The sequence below is a fragment of the Sminthopsis crassicaudata genome, chromosome 3 (genome assembly GCF_048593235.1).
Source record: "Sminthopsis crassicaudata isolate SCR6 chromosome 3, ASM4859323v1, whole genome shotgun sequence".
Classification (NCBI taxonomy): Eukaryota; Metazoa; Chordata; class Mammalia; order Dasyuromorphia; family Dasyuridae; genus Sminthopsis; species Sminthopsis crassicaudata.
The window spans coordinates 338,227,442-338,252,578 of record NC_133619.1 but is presented as its reverse complement, the minus strand read 5'-3'; the positions used below and the strand labels follow the sequence as shown (position 1 = coordinate 338,252,578).

The 25,137-nt window shown below is 36.3% G+C and overlaps 1 protein-coding gene and 1 pseudogene across 1 annotated transcript in view; both read left to right on the top strand.

Annotated features, from left to right (window-relative positions):
- Positions 1-16,180, top strand: part of LOC141561665 (serotransferrin-like) — a 32,259-nt gene extending 16,079 nt beyond the window's left edge. Inside the window, exons 9-17 of the mRNA XM_074301569.1 lie at positions 1,131-1,294; positions 2,370-2,460; positions 3,089-3,142; positions 3,710-3,862; positions 4,588-4,735; positions 9,211-9,278; positions 13,688-13,872; positions 14,843-15,026; positions 15,932-16,180. Coding sequence (XP_074157670.1) covers positions 1,131-1,294; positions 2,370-2,460; positions 3,089-3,142; positions 3,710-3,862; positions 4,588-4,735; positions 9,211-9,278; positions 13,688-13,872; positions 14,843-15,026; positions 15,932-15,966 — 1,082 coding nt within the window. The 3' untranslated portion in view covers positions 15,967-16,180. The remainder of the gene's footprint in view (positions 1-1,130; positions 1,295-2,369; positions 2,461-3,088; positions 3,143-3,709; positions 3,863-4,587; positions 4,736-9,210; positions 9,279-13,687; positions 13,873-14,842; positions 15,027-15,931) is intronic.
- A 1,880-nt stretch (positions 16,181-18,060) lies between these two features.
- On the top strand, positions 18,061-18,653 carry LOC141562098 (ran-specific GTPase-activating protein pseudogene; annotated as a pseudogene).
- The last annotated feature ends 6,484 nt before the right edge of the window (positions 18,654-25,137 follow it).

Sequence of the window (25,137 nt, the reverse complement as noted above, 5' to 3'; positions counted from 1 at the left end):
ATTTAACCCCAGTTGCCTCAGGCAAAAAAGGAAAAAAAAAAGATAAAAGAAGAAAAGAATTATTTAGAAAGTGAACTTCTGGAATATTTTACTTTTGTTTTTTAAATATCCATAATCTCTAGCACAATGCCTAGTTGATATCACTAGGGAAGTACAGAATCAAGGAATGTCAGGGGAAGAGACCCTAGAAATCATATATTTGAATCAAACATTTGAAAGATCTTATACTTATTTATTCATATTTATATTTATATATATTATATATATTTTATATATACATATAATATATTTGAGAATCCGATTATATATCAAAGAATTTCAGGGATAGGAGGAATCAGGAGGAATCTTGGAAATCTTATATGTATATATGAATGTATCTGATATACACAGTTAATACTTATTAATTATACTTAAGGAAAGTACATCCGAGCTATAGGGAGAGTGGAAATGGAAATGAAAAATGCTCTCTTCTAGGGTTGAAGCATCTAGGCTAAAAACAGTGCTTGCTACCTGCAGAACCTTAGGCCAAGTTGTGTAAACTTTCTCTGCTTCCATTTATTCCTCTATAAAATGAAGGGGTTGGAGTAGATGGCCTCTGAGAGCTCTTTCAGGTCTAGATCTGTGATTCAGTGTTGTTTCTTATATTCTGATTCTCTTATTAACTAACTGTAAGAGTTCTTACAATTGTACATCTCAAGCAATTCTTCTCTGAAAACTGGCTCCATATCAATCAGTTACTGTTGCCGTGCTGATTATTTATACACAGGGAGCAAGTTTGATTTCAAGAATTGTACCTGTTTGTGCTTTTCCTCCCAAGTTAGAAAATCTCTACTCTTTCATCCAATTAGGTGACTCAATGTTGTATTGTTTCCTTCTGATTAATTGCCTTTATTTAAATAATTGTTTTTAATGTATAAATGTCTAACTACCCCCGTTTTCAGGGCCCAGACCTAAGTTGAGGACGCTGGTCTTTGTTTGTATGTACTTTGTAATGTATTACCATACATAATAAACTCAAAAGGTCAAACCTTCAGAAAGCCATTTCTTCTTTCACTGGTCATAGCTCAGGCTTTTGCATAGTGCATTTTAAAAATTGATTAACGGTTTAAACTCTTGACTTCTTTTCCCAGGTCATGACCTAGACAGAATTTATCCCTCAGAGGACAAGAAGGTGACGTGGTGCACAGTAAATAATGATGAAAAGAAAAAATGTGATGAATGGAGTGCGTTCAGTAGAGGAGTCATTGAATGTGCAGTAGGAGAAAACTCTGAAGATTGCATTGTCAAGATAATGGTAGGTGCTCCCATTTTAGTACAGCATCAGTGTTTTGGGGCTCTTTAACCCAGGAGAATCAGAATCCTGGTTAATAGTTCCATCAATTGTGTGACTGAAAACATTGTTGGCTCACTGGAACTTAGTTTCCTTGCTTGGAAATGGAAAGTTTGGTATAGGTCATATTGAAAGTAACATCTAATTCTAAACCCTTTTAATTCAAAGTAGGAATTTCCTCCGAGAGAAGGAAGATGATAAAAAATGATAATAATCACAATATTTCTTCTGTATCTGAGCTACTCTGTTAGGGAATTACATTAAAGACCAACTTCCCATGACAGTCCATTTTGTGCCACTCAACTTGAGTCCCTTCCTGCATGACCAGGAACTCAGTTTAGTCAGAGACTAATATGTGAATGCTTTGGGGTGCTCCTGGGAATCTGTGCTTGAGAAAAAAGCCTGGGTCTCCTTAGACATCCCTAGTGTGTTATTAGTGTGGTGATAAGGACAGAGATGAGTCGAAGAATTTGTACTTTGTAGATAACATCAGGAAAATTCACTCCCTGCCTCAATGAAATTATGTTTTTTTCATTGTTATGTGCACATAAAGACGTGTTATTGCCCACTACAGAATTGTACCCTTCTCTGTGTACCTTCACTTAGTATAGAAGAAATCCCCCCCCCTTTCCCATGTTAGAGAGAGTGGGATTTTCCTGCAGTAAAAGCTTTGTACTTATAAAATGTAATATTTTAAAATGCCATGTGTTTTATGTCTCCTGTATTGGATCCTAGACTGTCGAGTTTCTTCCTTTTTTATAAAATGAGGGGGTTGAATTAGAATACCTTGGAAATCACTTCCAGCTCTAAGTTTATGATGCCAGAAGCCTTAGAAATAACTTTAAAAGTTGTGGTCTGCTATATGAGGTTGATATTCAAGGTAATTTTCTCATATGAAACTCTACCTAAGTTCCTACACTTCCCATCCTTCTCCCTAGTCAATCACCCTGTCACTAAGTGTATATGATGGCAGGCGTGATGAAGGGCTCCTAGGCTCCGTGAAACAATGTTTCTGTAATGATTTACTTTGCCTCCACAGAAAGGGGAAGCTGATGCCATGAGTACTAATGGAGGATATGTTTACATTGCTGGCAAGTGTGGTTTGGTGCCTGTCCTAGCAGAAAGCTACAGTAAGTAGGGGGAATATTTCTCCTTTAGCTTGACTCTCTCTAGGCTCTGAACAAAAGATTTTATGCAGAGATCTCACTAGGGCAGTAGAAGAAGGGTGGGAAATAGCAAAGGGATAAATTAGACTCACTAATAATCATTTAAACATTTAAAGCCCTGAGATAGTTGATAGAGCTCAGGTTAGCTCCTTCTCTTTTTTTTTTCTTTGCTATATATGCTATATACATATATATATATGTATACCAAACATAGCAAAGGTCACATACTATATACAAATATATAGCAAAGGTCATACACTATATCTTGCTTCTGGTATAGAAAGATTCTAATAAACCCTGAAGTGATTAAAAAGCACAAAGAAAAAGAAAATATGGGCCTGAGTCATTTGAACACTCTAAGGGTGGGATCAAAATGGAAGCAAAGTTAGCTGAATAGGAATGAATTTTCATTTTTCATGTTATTCTAAACTGTGGAGAATCAAAGATTCTCCTGAATAGAATGGAATGGATTCTCATTAATGGAATGGAATGGAATGACATTGTAGTGGTATAAACACTCATGCTTAAGAAGACCTGATATTTAGTGAATGCAGATGGAAGATTCATTCCATTGGCTTCTTTATTTTTTCAGCACCTAAGGATGGACAGAGTCATGGGAAGGACTGTGTGAATAAACCTGCTCAGGGTGAGTCTGAATTGGTAAACCCAGCGATGGAAGGGTTAGCCAGGTGGCACAGGATAGATCACTGGGTCCATCTTCCTGAGTTCAAGTCTAGCCAGACAACTTAATCGTTGTGTTACCCTGGGCATGTCACTTCACTCTGATTACCTCAGTTTCTCCATCTATAAAATAAACTGGAGAAGGAAACTCAAGCTACTCTAGTGTCTCTGCCAAGAAAACCCCAAATGGGGTCACAAAGAGTCAGATATTACTGATAAATGACTGAATGCAAATAGTTAATGGGAGAGATTTCCTTAGGAAATAATAGGATTCTCTTTAACTGAAAGTCTTTTGAGAATAGTCTGGATGACTACTTGCTGAGTTTGTTATAGTATGGATAACTTTCTGGTCATGAGAAATTAAGTAAAAGACTGCAGTTCTTCCAATGCTCTGGTTCCTATAAGTCTGAGGACATTTATATATCTGTTTTCCCCAAGGCATGAAGTAAGTTTGGTCTAGTGGCATCAAATGGCCCTTTCTGGAATGGCTCATAATGCTAACTATTGCTTTTTTGTGTTTGTTATTTTCAAGGTTATTATGCTGTGGCTGTTGTTAGGTCAGGTACTGATCTCTCATGGAATTCACTGAAACACAAGAAATCCTGCCACACAGCAGTAGGCAGAAGTGCTGGTTGGAACATTCCCATGGGTCTGATATACAACCAAACCCATTCCTGTGAATTTGGTAAGCTGGTTCTTTGAGGAAGTTATTTGTCTGATTTTCTCTAATTGTTAGAGACTTAGGGAAATTTACACTGTGAAGTCCCTCGTTACCTTGGGTGGTAGAGAGTGCTAAATATTTCTATACGTGTAGAATCAGGTTAAAACATATCAAGGACACATTTGAAGGAGAAAAGCAGTCACCAATGTACCTGGATTATGGTGTGGTATATGAATTGACTTTCTAAATAGGAGCCTTGAGTGATTTTTAAAATCACCATCTGAAAAAAGAATAAAGTAAAAAGTGTATAGTAAAGAACAAAAGAATAACGTACATGGAAGCAACAACAACAAAAACATGGATAATCATAAATATAATACCTTCTTTGTTTCTTGAAATGGAAATTTATTGAATATTGTTATTCTGCTGGGCACATGACAATATATATATTTTTACTTTCCATGTTCTGTCTTTCTTTTTCTTTTTTTTTTTTTTGCAATTTTAAACATTTTAAAAAAAGAAAAAAATCACCATCAGGTGTGTCTGTCGGGGGGGGGGGGGCGTCACCTTCTCTCCCTGCAATGTTGCCTTATCTTTGAACCTCTGATTTATTTCAGGTTCTGGGCTTATGATCACGTCTTCATTTAATTGGGGCAATTATGTAATTTAAAATAGAGGCTTTTAACATGGGAAATAAAAGGAAGCACTCATATTATTCAAGTAGAAACCACTGTCTTTTCTCTGTGTAGATAAATACTTCAGTGAATCCTGTGCTCCTGGTGCTGATCCTACTTCCAATCTCTGTGCCTTATGTATTGGCAATCCAAAGTCACCATTTTTGGATAAATGTGCTTCTAGTACCAAAGAAACCTACTATGGCTACAATGGGGCTTTTAGGTAAGTGTATTAAACCCAACCCTAAAATACCATCACCAATATCAGTCTCTTCTTCCTTTTTTTTTCTCAACATCTTTCCAATACATTAACTCTTCCTTCTGCTTTACAGCTCTGGGCTATACTTAGAAGGGTATCAGCTTTAGGAAATCGTCTTTCAAAGAAACTGAAAGATGCACACAATGACATGATCAGGGATCCAAGTGTCCCTGATATCCAAAGAAGATACTCTTATCTGTAAGATTCCTCAAGATACCTTGGTTTCCCATTGCTTTCCTTCTTGTTCTCTTGGACTCAGGTCTTTTGTCACTCCCATTAATGTACTTCCTCTTCTCTTGGATTCAGGCCTTTTGTCATGGATTGTTCATTCTTACAGCTTATAAATTCTTTCCCAGGAATGCAGAGATGAAAATGTACTGGCACAGGATTAATAGTTAAATTGTAAAATCATAGATCAGAAGGAGCTGTTATTGATCATCTAGTCCCCAGCTTCTTAAACTGGGATCTTGTAATGTGGGGGTCATGAAATTATGATTGAATCATTTTATATGCCTGTTATATTCAGGGACATGAAAAAATTTCTTGGGTGAAAAAGGGCCATGAGTGGAAAAGTTTAAGAAGCCCTGAATTTTTCTAGTCTACTTTTATCTTTTTATAGATGGGGAAATTGAAGTGGAGAAACCTTATGTGATTTGCTCAGGATTGTGCAGCTGGTTAGGGGCAGGTCCATGACTACTAGTGAGGTCTCCTCACTCTCACTGAGGATTTTAGACCAGGTCCATAGGATGTAGTCCAGATCAGTGGCTCTGTACATTTGGTCATTTGCCATCATCATCAAATTTGTTGGGTGGCTGTTGGATTTTTTTCCCTAACAGTCTGATGGGCAATGTGGCCTTTTAATGCCTCTTAGTTGGAGTAAAGATAGGAAACATTAGAAGTTGAACAGCTAAAGGAAAAGGTAGCATTCTGCATTGGAAAGAATACAGATTGTGGAGTCAGAAAACCTAGGCTGTCCTCTGATACTTATTTACCTGTATAATGTTGAATACATTAAGCTTCAGTTTGTTCTCTGTAAAAATAAAGTTGGCCCAAAAGTATTCGCTAAGGCTATTCTAGATCTCAGTTTAGTACTGTGATCACTTTGCCTCTTTTATTATCATGGAATGAATTATTGAATCTCAGAATTAGAAAGATGCTCAGTAACCATCCAATCCGATTTATGTCCCAGAAGAAATTTTTTCCCTAACATCTAAGAAATGATCTAGACTCTGGGCAGTGAGATAGATAGGTCACTTACCTGAGGTGTTCGTTCCACTTTGGGACTGATCTCAAAAGTTGCTGGTGTTCAGTCACTTCAGTCGTGTCTGCCTCTTTGTGACCCCATCTCAGATTTCCTTGGCATAGACACTGGAGCAGTTTGCCATTTGCTTCTCCAATTAATTTTACAGGTGAGGAAATTGAGGCAAACAGGGTGAAGTGATTTGCCCAAGATCTGCAATCAGTTCCTGACTCTAGGCGTAGCATTCTGTGCACTATGGTGCCACCTGGCTGCTCCAAGAAAATTCTTAGTGCTCAGTGATTCTGAAAATGCACTTTTCTCAAAGGCAACCTGTGAAAAGAGAGACCCGTGATATCATTGTTGTAGGAAATTCCTTCTGCTAAGCACAGACAAGTTTATCTAATTTATAACCTTGAAAGGTTACCCAGAACACAGTGCTCAAAAGCTAACACATGTCCGAGGAGATGCTTGACATGGGGTCTTCATCATGCTGGGAAGGCTAGCCTTCTAAAAGGGGTCATGGAATCATAGATTATTAATTAATACCAGAAGAGTCTCAAAAGGTAAACCCTCTATTTTCTATATAAGGCACCGAGAGATCATGGGACTTGTCCAAGATCACATAGGCTATGAGTGACAAAACTAAAATTTGAACTGATCTTTTCTGATTTCCAACCCAACCCAACATGCTTTTGATGGCATCCTGCTATTGGGGGAAAAATTATAATGTCAGCCAAGTGTACAGCATCTTTGGCTCTTAGCAGAAGGAACCTTACAGATCACAGAGTGTATCCTCTTCAGATACAGAAGACTGAGGCCCAAGGAGGTTGCGATATACAGGTAGTTTCAGAGGAGGGAATAGACAATATAAACCTGTAAAGTATTTTGTGTTTGTTTAATGTAATTTTGTATGATCAGCTAACACACTGAATAAATTATGATTGATCAAAATGGATTATGGTGACTAAAGCCTTGGCTTCTTTTTGTTCTATAATTAATCGCTGATAACTTTGACTCTACTTAGTGATATATGATGCACAATAACTTGATTGTTGGCCAGTCTTTACCAGGATAAATATAAAATATTTTGTAAAGATTTTATTTCATTATATAATATTTTATCCATGTAGAGGGACTTTCTTTTAAAAATATTTATTTTTACATGCATCATAATGTGCTCCTTTCACTGCCTCTCTCCTTCTGAACACAAATTAATAAGAGTTGCATAATAAATATGTATAGTGCAGTAAAAATAAATTCCTATATTGGCCACACCCAAAAATGTATGCTCCTGTATCTGTGCTTTTTTAAATTTATCATTTCCTCAGAAGAGGTGAGTGGCATATTTCACCTCGAGGTTTTTATCACTACATTGATCAGAATACTAAAGACTTTCAAAGTTAAATTTCTTCATAACCCTGCCGTTATATAGCTTATCTTTCTAGTTTTGCTTACTTTGCTTTGCATCAGTTCAAAAATGCTTTTCTACTTTCCTCTGAAAATGTCTATTTTATTATTTCTTATGGATGTGAATATTCCATCACTTTCAGATCCTATAATTTGTTTAACCATTACCCAACAGAAGGAAAGACTTTTTTCAATTTTAATCCACCAAGAAGATAAGAGCCTCTAGAGCTACTATGGTATTTTGGTACATATAGATCCTTTGGAAGTTCCATTTTATTCTTTTTCTACTAAGAGTAGGCTCTTTGGGTCAAAGGACAAGAACATTTTAGTAATTTTCTTTGAAGAATGGAACAAATTCACAGCTCCATCAACAATAAATCAGTGTGCTCATTTCCCCATCACTCCTCCAATATTGTCTATTCTGATCTTTGGATATTTTTACCAATTTCCTGCATTAGAAGTGAAGCCTCAGAAGTATTTTGTTTGCTTTTATTTGTTTTAAGTTCTCTGCAAATTGATTTAGAGAAATCTGAAGTAGTTAAAAATGGTTTGCAATTCTTCTGAGGAATATCTGTTCAGGTTCTTTGACTACTTATTCAATGGGCAATGGGTTTTGGTTTTATATATGTATATTAATTCCCTTTATATATTGGATATCAGAGCCATGTCAGTGATATTAAATGCAAAGATTAATTTTTTTCATCCCATTGACCTCTTCCCTTATCCTAGTTATACTGATTGTGTTTAGGCAAAAGATTTTCAAAGTTACTTAACAGGAAACACCCGTTTTACCTTTTGTGATCGCCTCTATCCTTAGTTCAGAATCCTTCTTTTGACTAATACTGTGGATGGTATTAAGTATATTGTTGTTACTAACATTATATACTTTGGCCCATTATGAACAATTGGATAACATGAAGGTGTCTACAGAGACAAGGAAACAAAACTATTAATAAACAAAAATATGAAACAAAGTTCAAATCTAGTTTTGGTATCAAATCCCAAATAGAGAAGTCATGTAAATATGGAAATGGCTGTCTCCAATTTGTTTTTGCTTTTAGTTAACCTGATGCTCTGCAGGTATTGTTTCCACATTTTAAAATATAGTTCCATAGCTAATTTTATGAATGATTAAGAGGTAAAGGAGAACATTTAAAGGTAAAACTCCAAATCTGAAAGCCAAAATGTGATGAATGGAAATATTTTCACCTTCCTTCTCAATTTTCTCTCCCACCTCACCCTCCTTTACCCTCATAGTGACTTACATAAGATGAGGAAGTGGAAATTGCTGTGAGTCATCTCACAAAAAGGCTTTTGAATTAAAATCTTTCCAAATTTTTAAACACTTGTTGATGAGAAGCAATTCCACTGTTCTCATTAAATGGTTCATAATGCTGTTAGATTTATTTGGGGGAAAGTGCTCTGATAATAGAAATTTAAATGTTTTTACTACTTCATTTTACTTGGTATCATCAGTAGTATCTTGAATAAATTATGATTGACCAAAATGGATTATGGTGACTAAAGCATTGACTTCTTTTTGTTCCATAATTAATCACTAATCACTGGTTCCTGGGTCAATGGATTTGGGTTGAAATCTTGCTTTTGTTTGCTCAAAGTTCCTGGACCTCAGTTTTGTTATTTGGAAAATGAGGAGATTAGACTCAAAGTCCTCCAAGGGCCCTTCCAGCTTTAAAGTCCACACTTCTATAATAGAAAATTGTTTGATTCTGGAAAAGATTCTCTTCAAGAAAGAGAATCTTAATGCTCACTTGCTTTTCATCTTTTGTAGATGCCTGGCTGAGAATAAAGGAGATGTTGCTTTTGTGAAACACAGCACCGTCTTGGATAATGTAGATGGTATGTGATTCCCTCTAGGTTTCAGTGAACTATGACATCAGCACCAAGGGTGGCACATGGATCTTTATAGCAATCTTGCACAATTCAGTCCAACAAAGAGAAACTGAGTACATATGGTTATGCAGAATGCTAGAGGCCAGGAGAAGCTGTAGATTATAGTAAAAAAGCACCACATTTAGAGTTGAATCTGAGTTCAAAGATTAGTCTTATTTATGTGACTTTTGACCAATCACCCCTCCTCTCAAAGTCTTAGTTTCTTCAATTAGAAAGTGAAAGAATTGGACACTACTTGCTTTCTTGGGTTTCTTTGAACTCTAATAACTATGTAGAAAACATAGCTAAGATTTAGGCCTAGACTCTTGGAGTTTATGAGAGCTTAATTTGAGACATATAAAAATTGTGACAGAGATTGTGCATAATCAGTAGCATCACCTTACACTCCTAATAGCTGACACTATCTCTATTACTCTAAGAAGTAGTGTTAATCAATCAATAGATATCCATTAAATGCCTACTATGTGTCAGGCATTGTGCCAAATCCTAGACAAACAAAGAAAAAAGATAATCCTTGCCCTTAGGGAGGCCTCCAGTTTAATGCAGGAGGCAAGGTGCAAATAATTATAAACAAACAAGCTATTTGCAGAAAAATTGGAAATAATTAACAGAGGGAAGGCACTAGACTTTTTGAGGGTGGAGTGTCTTCTTTGTAGAAGATGGAATTTTATTTAGGACTTGAAGAAAGCCTGGAAGTAGAGATTAGCAGAGAGAGTAGTCTAGGTACTGGAGACATGCAGTGAAAATGCCCAAAGATGGGATATGTAGTGTCTCCTCTATGGAGCAGCAAGGAGAAAGTGTGACAGAGATGTTGAATATAAAAAGAAAAAATTGAGGAGGGTGATACAGAGGTAACGCTTATTAAAGACTTTGAATGACACAGTATTTTTATCTTTGGTCCTGGAGGTGATAAAGAAGCACTTAAATTTATTGAATGTGTGTGTGTGTGTGTGTGTGTGTGTGTGTGTGTGTGTGTATTGGATGGGAAGGAGTGTTAAATGCTCAAATATACCCTTTAGGAAGATCACTTTCGGAGTTGAGTGCAGGATGGAATATTTGGAGTAAGTAGAGACTTGTGAGTTGAGTTTTGAACATATTGAGTGTAAGATATCAATAGGACATCCAATTTGAGATGTCCAATAGATATTTGAAGATGAGAACTTGGAGGTTAGCAGAGAATTTACGACTAGATAACATTCAAGAATCATCAATTTTGAGATAATAATCAAATCCATGAGAACTGATGAGATTCACCAAGGGAAATCTTATCAGGGGAAAGGAGAAGAAGCTTCAGGATAGGACCCTGTATGATATATGAAGTTAGAGGGCATGACCAGGATGAAGATCCAGCAAAGGAGACTGAGAAACTGTGGTCAGGTAGATAGGAGAAGAATAAGGAGAGAAAGGCATCATGAAAACCAGTAGAAAATCTCAAGGAGGAGAGGGTGAATGATAGTGTGAAAGGCTGCAGAAAGGTCAAGAAGGATGAGGATTGATAAAAGGCCATTGGTTTTGGCAATCAGACCTTGAATGACTTTAGAGAAAGCAGTTCTGTTTGAATGAGAGATCCCAAGCTAAACTGCAAAGAGCTAAGAAGAGGATGAGAGGAAAGGATGGGAAAGACCCTCTTGTAGATGTTTTTCTCAAGAATGGTAACAAAAGATAGGAAAGATATGCTATGAATGGATGAATGAAGTGAAATTTTTGTGAGGATGGAGGAAATATTGGCATGTTTGTAGAGTGTAGAATAGTAGCCAGTAGAGGAAGAGAGGCTGATATTTGAGTGAAAGTGGGGATGTCAAAGAGGGAAATCCAGTGGAGAAAACAGAATGGAAGAGGATCACATATGCATGTGAAGAGTTTTGTTTAGCAAGGTAAAAGTGGCTATCTCTTCATGTGAGTCAAGGGTGAAGGAGACAGTGGTAAAAGGCATCTGAGTAATGTGAGTTGTGGAGGAAAAAGAAGGAGTTCTTGGCAAAGGGAAAAAAGTAGATTTGGAGTTAGAAGATCTATTTTCAAATATCAGCTCTGACATTGACTGCATATATGATCTTGGATAAGTCCTCAAATGAAGAATGAAGGGTTTGAGTGGGAATGGGAAGGGAGCTTGCAGGATCCCTTTCAGCTCAAATTTCATACAAGTCTGTATATCCACATACAGTAGATTCTTGAATATCCATTCTTTACTTACACTAACAGATGGAAGGAGAAATGCATGCTTAGTAATTTTTTCTTTTTGTTTTCCTCTTTCTCCCCCATCAGAGGTGTGTGTGTGTGGGATAGTTTTGCTAGTGCAGATCAATACTTGTCTTGGAGCTTGGTTTTTAGAGGGATGCCAGGGCCACTGAGAGGTTAATTGAATTGCACCAAATCACACGCCCTAAATGTATTAGAGATGGAACTGGAAAGCTAGATCATCTTGATTCCTGACAACAATGACAATCATTAGAATAAGAGCTAGCATTTATTTGGTGTTTTAAGGTTTATTTAACAACAACACTGTTAGGTAGATTCCCATCATTAATCCCATTTTACAGAAGGGAAACCAAGGAAGACAGAGGTTTAGGGATTGCCCAGCATCACATAGCTATTAAGTATTTGATACCAAATTTGAACTCAGAATTCCAAGCCACTGAGCTTTCTAACTACTTCCTAGATCAGCTCTCTATCCACTACTCTACAAAGCCTCTCAAAAAACTGTTAATTTCCCAACAACAAATTTTTGGATTGATATGAAAACCAGTCCTATATCTTAGGTACCCACAATTTCAGGTTTAGTGGACCCAGTTGAATATAGATTTAAGATTAACTCAGAGGATTCATAACTAATTGTTCAATGAGCAGTGTAGACATTTGTTGTCATTATTTCAATCATATTTGGCTCTCTGTTACCCCATTTGGGGTTTTCTTGGCAAAAATACTAGATTAATTCACCATTTCTTTTTGCAAGATGAGGAAACTGAGACAGTGTTAAATGACTTGCCCAGGGTCACACATCCAGGAAGTGTCTAAGATCAGATTTGAACTCAGGAAGATAAGTTTTCCTGATTGTAAGTCTGGCATGCTATCGATTGCACCACCTAGTTTCCCTTTAGACTCAAAATTCAGAGTTCAGCTTTGACTTGGACTCTTTCTCAGAGGATTTTGAGAATGGAGCTGGGCCTTGAATGATGGTTAAGAATTGGATGGGGAAAGAAGGTAAACAAGAAGCATCTTGAAAGAGTGCTAAAAGCATAATCCAGAGTCTACATCCTCCCCTCATCATGGCCACCTTTTTGACTCAGTACTCCTCCCCAGTTTTAGTTTTCCCCTCTGTTAAGTGAGGAAGATTAGTGAGAGTGAGAATGCAAAATGAGGGAATCTGGTGAAAACAGGCTGGTCACTTCCATTTCTAATCTCCTTATGATTCATCCCTATAGGGATAATGGTGAGAGTAGAATGATGGAAGTACAAAGACACAATACTTATGACAGACTATTTCAAGTCAATTTTGATTCCTACAAAGAAATAGTGGGGCACAATGGCAGTCCTTGCCTGACATAAGAACTTGCTAAATTTTCTGCAAAGAGGTGGTAAACTATTTACATGATAATCAAAACCATTTGAATGAATAAATGAATTCTCCCAGGGACTAAAGCAACATAGATTTAGAACTAGAGGTGATTTCAGAGATTATTTAGTCAAACTCCTTCCTTTTATTGATGAGGAAACAGGCCCAGAGGAGTTTCACATCACATAATGTCTAAGATGCTCTCTTAACACTCTTTTCAATGTCCATGTTTTCTCCTCTAGTAGCATGACAAAAGATAGATAACAAATGAAAAGGCTGCCTATGAAATATGTATTCACATGAGTATGCTAATGTGTATAGACAGGTGGTATTCATTGAGCCTGTGAAGTAGCTTTTAAAAATGATCCTCCAAAGAATTTTGCCCCCAGGGGAACCTAACAAGTGAAGCAGAGAAACTAGTGCTCAATGTCTGGGAAACAATAAGAACATTAAGGTTTTTTCTTTCTCTACTTATACTAAAAGTTATTTGGAAACAGAAGAACAAATTACATTCTCCTTGGTCTTAAAACTAAAAGTTTGTTTTGAACCTCAAGAAAAATTTCATGGACGGAAGTGTTCAGGATAGGATGAATGATTGGTTATAAAATATGAAATTGAATTGTCTTTCTGGGGGGATAGTAGATATATTCTTCTTTCCATGAATCATCATGGCACAGATGTATAGATTTTTATGAAGAAGTAAATTAGAGTCATAGGTACTATAATTACATGAGTAATAGCCTGTAGATTAACAACTAGTCAAAGTAGAAATGGTTGTTGATGTTTACTTTCATTCTCATTTCAGGAAAGAATACAGAATCTTGGGCAAAAAATCTGAAAAGTGCTGACTTTAAGTTATTATGTTTAAATGGAGGCCAGGATGATGTGGAAAATTTTGAGAATTGTCACCTGGCCAGGACACCAAACCATGCTGTGATCTCACGGCAAGAAAAGGCATCGTTAGTTCGCCAGGTGCTATTGGATCAACAGGTCTGTATAATCCAGTGCTTGCTATCCCTTTTCCTTACTTAATTGGACTTGAATGAGTTAATAGGACCCAGAACCCAGTCACTTAATTTTATTTCCACTTAAATCTGAAAGTGGGTTATTGGCTGTATTAACACTATTGCCTTAAGTCTCTATATAGAAAGTAAAAGAGAATGTGCAGGATCCTTTATGATCTTCTGTTAGTGAGCTTTCTGACTCAAGAACAGAGGAGCATTAAGTTTTTCAAACTCTGTGCCTTCTTGATTTTATTGAGAGACTTTGGGAAAGCTTCCTGTACTCAATCCTATTTCACTTAGTTCTTTTTCTAGGTGAGAATGATGGTTTAAATCACTTGGCAGACAGTCTGGATATAGGTAATGATAAATATATTTGGCTTTGTCCTTGATTATCTGCTTTTTAAAATCAAAGTTAAAACAGTCAGAAATAGCACTGGTAGAAGTTAGCATAACACTGGACACTATGAAAAAGACATGGTCTCTGAATTCAAGATATCACAAAAACGACAAACCAAATGAATAAACCAGGGAAAGCAGTAGTTACTGAATAGTATAATTGAAGGAGGATTCTGAAAACTTCTTTCCTCTCAGAAGGCAGCTTCACAATTTGGATAACATACTGCCTCAGATTTGGCCAATTATTCCTTTAGATAAGGGTATTTTATCTCTAGGAAGGCCATTTTAAATTCCCCTTAAGGCAATGTGTTAAGCAGAAATCTTTCAGGATCTGAGAAAACAGTGGCATAGCCTTTGGGCTATAAGGGGACCAGACAGAGGACAAATGAGAGGTGTCTATAATATTAGGAAGGGATAATGTTGACAAGGTAAAGAAAAAGATACCAGAGGTCAATGTGGATTGCTTTGAAGTTTTCTCTAAGGTTGATCCTGAGCAAATTATATTTTTCTCCCTTTTTCCATGGATGCCTACTGATAACATGTCTGTCTCTTTGACTCAGAACCATTTTGGAACTTATGGCAGTGAGAAAGAAGCTTTTAATATTCTACCCAAAACCGGAAACCTCTTGTTCCAAGACAACACTGAGTGCCTGGCAAAAATCCCAGATGGCACCACCTATGAAAGTTTCTTAGGAAAAGACTATGTCACAGCTGTTGGCTCTCTCAAGAAATGCTTGACTTCCTGTAAGTAGGAAGACACATAATGGGGAAATGGAGCACATAATCAAATGAATTCCTTAGAAACACGGGAATCATCAAATCTGATAAATATTGAGTATTTGCTATGGGTCCAGCACTGTCCAAGGTGCTGAATAGTAGACAAAGAGCAATCTATTAGTCTTCATCTTCTGACTGTCTCTAGTTAACAGCCATGTAGGGGAATAGCTGGTGGCCACACAGATTTCCTTCCAGCTTGCTGCTGGCCTATTTCTTCCCCTTTCAGACTAAGGTTGGCCCTGAATGTAACCTATGGCAAAAGGGGTGATGGCCTAGAGCAAGACAGAAGAGAATAACTTAAGTCAATAAGCATTGTATGGAAACTCATAGCCTTCATATCAACAACTCTTTCCAGGCCCTTAACAACCTCTACTCAGGCTGGGATCACTGGCCTGGGTCATAGGTGACAACTCCAATGACTTGAAACTTGAGGATTGTGCACAAAGCAAAATTTAGACTAGGTGACCTTTCTGGTTTCCATCCAACCCTAAAAATGTGTGTGTGTGTGTGTGTGTGTGTGTGTGTGTGTGTGTGTGTGTGTGTGCATATGACAACAGAACAGAATAAATAAGAAACAGATACAGGAAGGTAGCAGAATAGGAAAATAATAAACAGTCATTTTTAAGATACTTCTTTTGTGATGTATGAAGTTGTATAAGGGACCTCTTGGCTATTAAGGAGAAAGGTAGGAATATGTGGCCATGGCAGATCTCTTATCCCATTAAGATAAGGGCAAGGGAGAATTATTTCTATGCTCTTTATTTCCCATAATTTCTAGTGTTTAACTGCCATTTACATATTGTAGGAGGGTGGGGAAATAGCAAATAGCCAGCAGAATCTGAATAACCATCTGTTCTATTCTTTCCCCACAGCTATTCTGCCTGTTTGTGAATTTCACAAATTCTAGAAATCTAGGAAAACCAGACATTCACCCATGAGGGACTAGCCACCAGATTGTTATATTTCTCTTTGCCGCTCTCTTTCCTGATCACCAAGTATGGTGGGGACTTCCTTCTCATTTTCTTTTAACAGATGATCCTAGAGAGAGGAATATTGTCTTCAACCTTCACACTTCCCTATTTTCATCTGAACAATAAATAAAAGTGGAAGAATGTCACTGATTCTGTGTGTCTTTGTATCACATTTCCTTCACACCTCATGATTTTACTTAATTCTAAACTACTTTGCCATATTGAAATCTCATTTTTGTTTTACACTAGATACATGATTTCATTGGTACAAGGAACTCTCTCTCAGAGGAAATTAACTCTGTCAGTATAGACCTGTTTCTATTATATCAACTACAGTCTTAAGCATGGCCTGGAGATCTTGAAAGATCAAGGGTATCTAGCAACGAGTAGAATTAAAATTAGCTCTTCCATGTAGAGGCCAGTTTTCTAAGGATTCTACTACTTACTACTAGCCACATGACTCTTGGTTAGCTATTTCACTGCTTAGTCCTCACCTCCCTCATCTATAAAATGGAGATAATCATACTTGTACCTGATACATGGGATGAGTATATTGAGGAAATCCCTTAAATATTATAAAGGGCCATATCAGAAATCTACTTTGATAAAGATATAAAAGGTTTACCATATCAATATTTCCATGTAAACAAATTTTAAGTTTTTAAAATGTATTTAGTTTTGGAAATAGGATATATATGCATTGATATATGTTTACATACATGTATATGTGTATGTATGTATGTATTGTCCTTTGTAATTTTTATTTTCCCAATTTGCTTAGCAAGGGTAACTTCAGTTTAGCCTGGCTCATACTTGAAATAATTTCCAGAATTTGATTATTGAGACTTGAATAGTAGCTAGATAGAGCAGTCCCCAGTCTGGAGTCAGGAAGATTCCTCAGACACTTACTGATTGATCAAGTTACTTAATGCTGTTTGCTTCAATTTCCTCATCTGTAAAATGAAGTGGGGAAGAAAATGACAATCACTCCAGTATCTTTGCCAAGAAAATACCAAATATAATCAAGAAGAGTTGAAAACAAATGGAAAGACTGAACAACAAAAAATCAATTTGAATAAGCAAGAATAGTCCCATAGAATTTCCTTGATTTCCCCTAGATACTCTATTTATAAAACAATTGAGGAAGTTCAGGCTTCCTTTTTGGCTGTTTATTACACAAAAAGTAATCAGAGGTACAGATAACAGAGAAAAAATGGGACTTTTTCATTGCATCTTTCCTCCTGCCTTACTTTTCCTAATTTTGCTCCTCTTTACCCTGATTAGCAGCTACCACCTCTCCTAAACCTCCCAATCTACCATTGCTTCTCTGACATTCCCACATTCTAACCTCTGCACTTGACCCTTTTACCTTTTTACCAAACACCAACTCTTGCTTATACTTGTCATCTTTCTTATTCACTCTTACTGGAGTATTGCCAATATAAAGAAAAAAAAAAACTTCCAGGAAACAGTTTCTAGGAAATTAATGATAATTTAACTTAATAGTATAATAACTTTATAGTATTAATTAGAATATAAGATAATATTTAGTAATAAATAAAATTATTAATTAAGTTAATTAATAATATATTGATGGTTTGCTTTATCTTGGCAATCAAAGACAAAAGACATGGAAAGCAGGAAAGTTTTAGGTAATCCTGGAAAGGAATTCCCTTGACAACTGAAAATCAACTGATTGGTGGACAGTCAATGAGAAAATGGAATAGAAAATTCAGCTCTTCCTACTGAGAATATGTTGATCATGAGGTTTACTATCTCCAGCAATCTGGACAAGAGAAAACCTCTTCATTCAGACCACTCTGCTTGGCTTTCTCTTAAACTATCTGGATGACCCTAAATTCTAATGAATAGTTACAAGGGTTCATTTCCTGGGGCTAGATTCTATTTACACTCTCTCCCAAAATAGGAAGGAACGCTATTAAATTAGGATCCAGGCTTTTTCTCTGCTATTTCTTCATTGAGGTCCAGCTCCTGTGGAAGGTTAGCCTCTGAAGACATGACTGATTGAGATGAACCCTAATCCAGAGAATGTGGATGACTCAAACTATGATCCACAGTTTGAGCCCATAGTGCCTCTTCCTGAGCAGGAGATCAAGACTCTTGAAGAAGATGAAGAGCTTTTTATGATTTGGGCCACGTAGTTCTGATTTGCATCTGAGAATGATCTTTCCAAATAGAAAGAGCTAGGAGCAGGTAACACAAATCTACTGAAACACAAGGAGAAGGGGATGATTTGCCTCCTCCTGAGAAGGGACAAAATTTTGAATATCTGTGCAAATCACTAAATTGGAGCTGAAGGCCAATGCAGGCAGTGCTCAAAGGGCCTGGGTCTGAAACACACATGTTGATTTTGTTGATTAAAATCCCAAGCCTAAATGTGATCCAGTTCCTAAATGTAGCAAATGTCCTGAAGTTTAAGGCAAAATATGAAAAATAAGGAATATATAGAAGGAAGAAAAGATAACAAGAGCAGGCATAGTAGCATCAAAATGGAGTGAGGAAGTTCTTAGAACTGTCCATGAATAAGGTGAAAGAGGAGAAGGAAGAGAAACAATTTAGACAAAAGCTGGAGGTGCCCCAAGGAGGAAACCTAGCACCATAATGTATTAAACTTGTAGGCCTCACCTTCTTTCTTTTAATTTAACTTCTTTTTCTTTCTTTCTTTTTTATTAACAAGGGACATTATTTTAAAAACTGAATTTAAGCCTCCAGGTTGTTTTCTAAGTTTTTACTCTGCTGAAGGTGTCTTCAGTAAACTCATTCCCATAACTTTCTTTTCCATGTGGAAACACTTATTAATAATATATCCAAAAGAGTGAATAAAACTTTGGAAAGCTAGAAAAAAAGGCATTTCATCTAGTATTCAATTAAATAGGAATCTATTTAATGTTATCTATGTGAAATGGCACAAATGAAACCGTCCCTGCACTCATTTGGAGCTTAGATTCTAATAGTGGGATAAAACATTCATGTAAGTCAGACTAGCATAAGAAAAAGTAAGGATGAAGAAAGCATTAACAAGTAGGGATGGAGAGAAAGGAAAAGGAGCTTTCATCAAGAAGGTGGTACCCAAATTAAACCTTGAATTAAGACAAGGATTCTGAGAGGTGGGAATATATTCCAGCTAGAGGGAATGCTTTTGAAAATTGACTGAGGTGAAGATGGAGTATAGATGTAACTTTGGCTTCAAGTGTAGAACAGTAGTATACAAGTCTCCTTATTGGCAGAATGATGACATTGGGTACATGCCTGTGCTAGGGAACACTGGTGTCAGAGCTTGAGAGAAGAGAAATGTGCTTTCCAATTCCATAGAAAATACATGTACTGACAAACTCTATGAGGAGAAATTCAGAGGTAAAGAGAATAAAGCCTGGAAAGAAGCCATGTAGGTGAAAAGCAGTGCTTCAGTATATCCTCAATTTCCAGTTTGGTTTATACTAAAAACTTTGAAGAATTTTCCTTTGGGTGAGATCAGAGTCTTTTGTATGAATGGAGATAACTTCTTCCCAGTAGGAAAGATTGTTAACTTTAATTGTTAATTGGTATATTTTAATCCATGTAGTTTCTATTATTTTTGCTTACTATTTGCTTGCATAAATGGATTTACTCACTATTCATTAACTATTATGGTCTTTTTCATGATTAACATTTGGTCAAGAAGGTCTTCAAATTCAAGCTTGAGGCATCCCTTTGAAAGGATAGTGTTGCAGTGAAATTCAACACAAGTAAGCTGAGAGATGCATTCTCTGAACAATACAACATTTTAATAGCAGTGCACAATTCTGAAAATAGAATGGCTGACTCAGTGAGCCAAAAGACTACACATTAAAGATGAAGCTCATTTTAAAAGCATAGAACAAAGAACAGAACAAAAATAATACAATTAGTTATGGGATTTGCAACATCATGGGAGTGAGTGATCATGATTGGTTACATTAAAGAAAGGATGTGTCCACATATGTGGAATACAGATAACCCCTACTGTATCTCAGAGGAATTGTTTTGTGAATTTATGGGATCTAGTTGCCTTCTGAATTATTGATTATAGTCCAGGAAGTAGACTCACTGGTGCCTGGGAATGAGATAAGACCACCATTAATTGGACTTATATAAAGGGCTGAAACTCTTGAGTTAATGCACTGAGGTCAGACAACCAAGCACTTAAGGCTAATTACCCGTTGGATAATACTCTATTAGAATATGCTTGGAAAATGGCCCTTCCCACTATTCTCCCCTGGCCCAATTGTTTGGTGTATTCAGAGAATTGTAGGAGGGACTAGGGGATGGAGTAAGACTAGCCAGCGTCACTTCTGGGCAGGAGACAAGAGGAGAGGTCATGGAGATACTGAGTCCATTCCCTTCACTTCTACCGCTAAAAACTAAGAATAAAGACCAAGAACTTTTGCTTATCCTGACTCCGGCTAATTCTAAGGTTTCCAGGGTGCTGACACGGTCATCACATACTTAAGATGGTCTGTTTATATGATTTCAAGGATAGAAAATAGATATCATGAGGATTCTTAGGGAATTCTGAAATTTTGAATGATAACAAATTCTTTGGCACAAAGTAATTTGCAAGTGGTATGAAATAATAATTCCCTAAGAGTTAAAGTGTTTTGTGAGATCATTGAATCCATAAACATAAATTAGACTTTTTCTTAAATTAGCAGTGATTATGGAAAACTTAAATCTTTGGTATGTAAGTTGAGAGATGGAGCTTGAACATTTAAACTTAAAATTTTCTATATTTAAAGACAGAGAAGGGAATTAGGTTCATTACATAGACTGCAGAATATGGTTATAGAATAGAATCAATCACAGAGTAAAACATAACATAAAATACAGAATAAATAATTAATTTTCACAAAAGTAACCAGGAAAGCAGATTGAACTTTTAAAAATATCATTTTAGGAACTAACAAGGGGCAAATAAATACTTCTAGATTAATATGCCCCCTGAGTAAAACAGAGTGACCTTTTATTCCTGTTCCTCTCGGAATGTGGGGAATCAAAGTCCATTTTGGAGATAAATGGGCAATATCCCAAGATATCTATCAAAACTTTCCCACAATACTATCTGCATAAACCCATGGAGTTTAGGAGACAATCCAGTAAAATTTGTGATATAAGAATAGAAAAATAAGTGGGAACCTAATTGTATAGGACCTTAAATACTAAACTGTGAAAGATAATACAATATGACAACATATTTATTAAGGGTTTAATATGTAATAGGAACTCTACTAAGTGCTGACAATACAAATATGAAAAAAGAAAGCTGGAAAGACTAATAAGGACTGATGAAAAGGGAAGTAAGCAGAACCAGAACATTAAATATGATATTGGCAGCATTGTATAATTATCAACTGTGTATAATTTTACAAGTGTATATTAAAAATTGTACTATTAATAATTGTACACATATTAACTATGAATGGCTTAACTTTTTAAAAAAATACAATGATCCAATTGCAAAAGACTCATGTTGGAAAATGCTATCTTACCACCAGAGAAAGAACTAATGTTGTTTGAGTATAGATGAAAGCATATTACTTTCATTTTATTTTTTTCATATTGTTTTTCTTCTGACCGGTTCTTCTTTTACAACACAACTAATATGGGAATATTTTTTTACATAATTGCACATTTATAATCCATATCAATCACTATCTTAGGGAAGTGATAAGGAAGGGAGGAAGAAAATATGGATCTGAACATTTTTTAAAAAAAATAAATGTTTAAAATTGTCTTTACATATAATTGAAAGAAATAAACTATTATAAAAATAAAGCTAAATAAAAGTAGTCTTGCTTTCAAAATATTTATAATATAGTAGGGAAGGAAAATACAGAAGGGAAGGGAAGGGAAGGGAGGGGGAGCCTGAGGTTACATAGACATGAGTTTGAGTTGAAATCAAGTTCAACTGAACCAAGTAGTTAGCAGGTGGGAAATAAAGATTTAGCTGGGCTTATCATCCCTTTTCAAAGAAAGATTATCAGAGGTATATTTTGCTCCTTCCTTTAGCAATCAGAAGAGCAGATACAACTGAGGGTACTTATGAGATTGTGAGTATGAAAGCTAAAGTAGTCTCCATGATGGACTCCATGCATTTCTTGGTGATGAGGTTTTCCTGATGAGAGAGTGGTCATTCAGTTGATGGGAAATACATTTGTATTTTATCTTATAGGCAATGGGCAACCACCAAAGTTTTTGATCAAGAAATGCCAGGGTAAGGAAGATTATTTTGATAATGGAACAGATTAATGATGGGGAGAAATTTAAAACAGGAAAATTAAAAAGGTAGTTATTATAGTAGTCTGGAAAAGAAATAATGAGTTTCTGAACTAGAATCAATGGCTGTGTACACGAGAGAAGAGGTATAAAGGATACTGTGGAGATAGATGCACAAAAAATAAAAGGTCACTGATTAACTAAATGGAGTTAGGAAGAGGAAAGATTGAAAAATGACTGTTAATGTGATAGTACCCTCTGCAAAAACAGAGAAATTTGGAGGAGGGTAGATTAAGGAGATAATATAATTAAGTTTGAACATGATGGTGAATTTAAGAAACTCGCAGGCAACTGACAGGGTACTAATAATGTTTGCCTGGACTTTAGGAACCGGATCAGTACTTTTCCAAGAAATAACATAGAGAAAATAGGCCTCACAACTAAATAGAGATAAAGTCAGGAGATGAATGAAAATACAGCAAAAGAGACAGGAAACCTTCCTTTTTTCTCAGGGACTGAAATAGAGGTAGAATGGATGAACTGTGCATCTGCCTTAACATTTTTTTCCTCTTCACATAATATACCAGTACAGGAACAAAGTCATCTCAGATCTGGTAGAAGTGAGACTTGAAGGGGAATCCAGATGAGACTTGTGTAAGATTTTTGGAGCTAGAGAAAAGGCCAGTTGGCACAGCAAAAATTCGGGCAAAAGCAGTCATCACAAAGAATATAAGATGCAGGAAGCTGTTTTGGCTGATTAGGCATGTGAAGTGTTGGGACAGATGCTATGTTACTCAAATCCTCTGCCCCATACCCTACTCACTCACCATCATCTCCAAGTCTATAATCCTATATTTCCTCTTGTTCCCTTGTTTCCCTCATAAAACCTGAAATTCTTCCCCTCAAGCAGGAAGAAAGTGTGTCTTTTTCTTTTAAATGTTTACTTTGTTATCTTTATAAATAGTGCTAACTACAGACTTTTTTAGTCTAGGTGTACTTATTAGAAATTCAGTGAATAGAAAACAAAGATCAGGGACCAACCCTAGATAATAGAGATCTTAACATGGAGGTGTTTTGCCAGAGAATTGTCTCTGACTTGGGTCTTGGAACTTAAAACGAAATAGAGGGTAACCAGATTTTCTAGAAAAGGAACATTTATAATAGAAACTATCTAGGCCTGGAATTAGTAGTAGGATGGTAGTAGTGGTAGTACAAATAAGAATGCTTGAACAATCCTTTTGACTAACCTTACTCCACCACTACTACATGTTTACACATTGTTTCCCCCCCAGTAGAAAGTAAACTCCTTAAAGGTAGCGACTGCTTTATTTTTGCCTTTATATTCTAAGCACTGAGCATAGTGTCTGGAACACAGTAACTTCAGACATGTCTTTCTCTTTGTGACCCATTTTTGGGATTTTCTTGACAAACATACCAGAGTCATTTGCCATTTCTTTGTCTAGATTATTTTACAGATGAGGAAACTTAAGCACATAGGATTAAGTGATTTACCCAGGGTCACACACCAAGTAAGAATCTGAGTCTTCCTCACTTCATGTTCAGCACTCTATCCATTGCACCATCTAGCTACCCCTAAATTGAATTGACTTGTGGAATTTGCATTGAATTGAATTGATGTGTGGAAGAGGGATGATGAAACTCATAGGAGAGGCTCTCTTTCAGTAAAGCATGAAATGAGGATATATTTTGAAAGAAGGGAGGAGAAGATGGGGGAAAAGTATTGGAAGCTTAAGAGGTTACTTGAAAAAGCTTTTTAGAAATAGGACAAAGAATCAGTCAAAGGAGAATAAAAGAATTTCATAAAGCTTCAAGGGCCCACTTGAGATCAGATAACATGAACATGTAAAGGAATGTTTCTATTTGTTGTGTTATACACCTTTTGGTGGTTGTCTTTCAGAAATTTTTTTTCCATATAACTATGTCCAAAGGGCATATCCTTTAACCCAGCATGCCATTACTGGGTCTGTATCCCAAAGAAAACAAAGGAGGGAAAAGGACTTACATATGCAAAAATGTTTGTAGCAGCTCTTTTTGTGGTAGCAAAGAATTGGAAAAGGAGTGGATGCCCGTCAACTGGGGAATGGCTGAAGAAGTAGTAGTGCACGAAGCTACTGGAATATTATTGTTCTATAAAAAATGAACAAGCTGATTTTAGAAAAACCTGAAAAGATTTACATGAACTGATGCTGAGTGAAACAAGCAGAACCAGGAATACATTGTACACAACAACAGCAAGAATATTCAATGATCAACAATGAAAAGCTTGGTTCTTCTCAGTAGTTCAGTGATCCAAAGCAATCCCAATAGACTTTGGACAGAAAATTCCATCTGCAACCAGAGAAAGAACTAAAGAGATTGAATGTTCATTTCTTTTTTTTTTTAATCTCTCCCATGATTTTTCTTGTTTGCTCTGATTTTTCTCTCCCAACATAATTCATAAAAAATGTGTATTAAAAATAAAATAAACTTCCCATATTCACAGATGCCAGATATACCTTCATTTTTCTTAGTGAACTGTAAGAGCTGAATTGATGAAATGGGATGAAATTGACCAGGGTAGTAACTGATCAATTTTATGAGTTTATTGTAAAATGAACCTTTGTTTAGAGTGACTGTCCAAACACTATTTTATTCAGAGAGGGTACAGACATGCCCTTTAGTGCTATTCTGAAAAGACAAAAGTCAAACTTGGCTGCTCTAATTTGGATAGGTTTGGGGCTGCCCTTTGGTGTCTCCTAAGGCATAGATTTTAGTGACTGGGAATAGTTCAATGTTGGGCCTAGTCATGGATTATTAGTTTCCTGAGAGCAAGGGATTTTTTTTTTGTATACCCA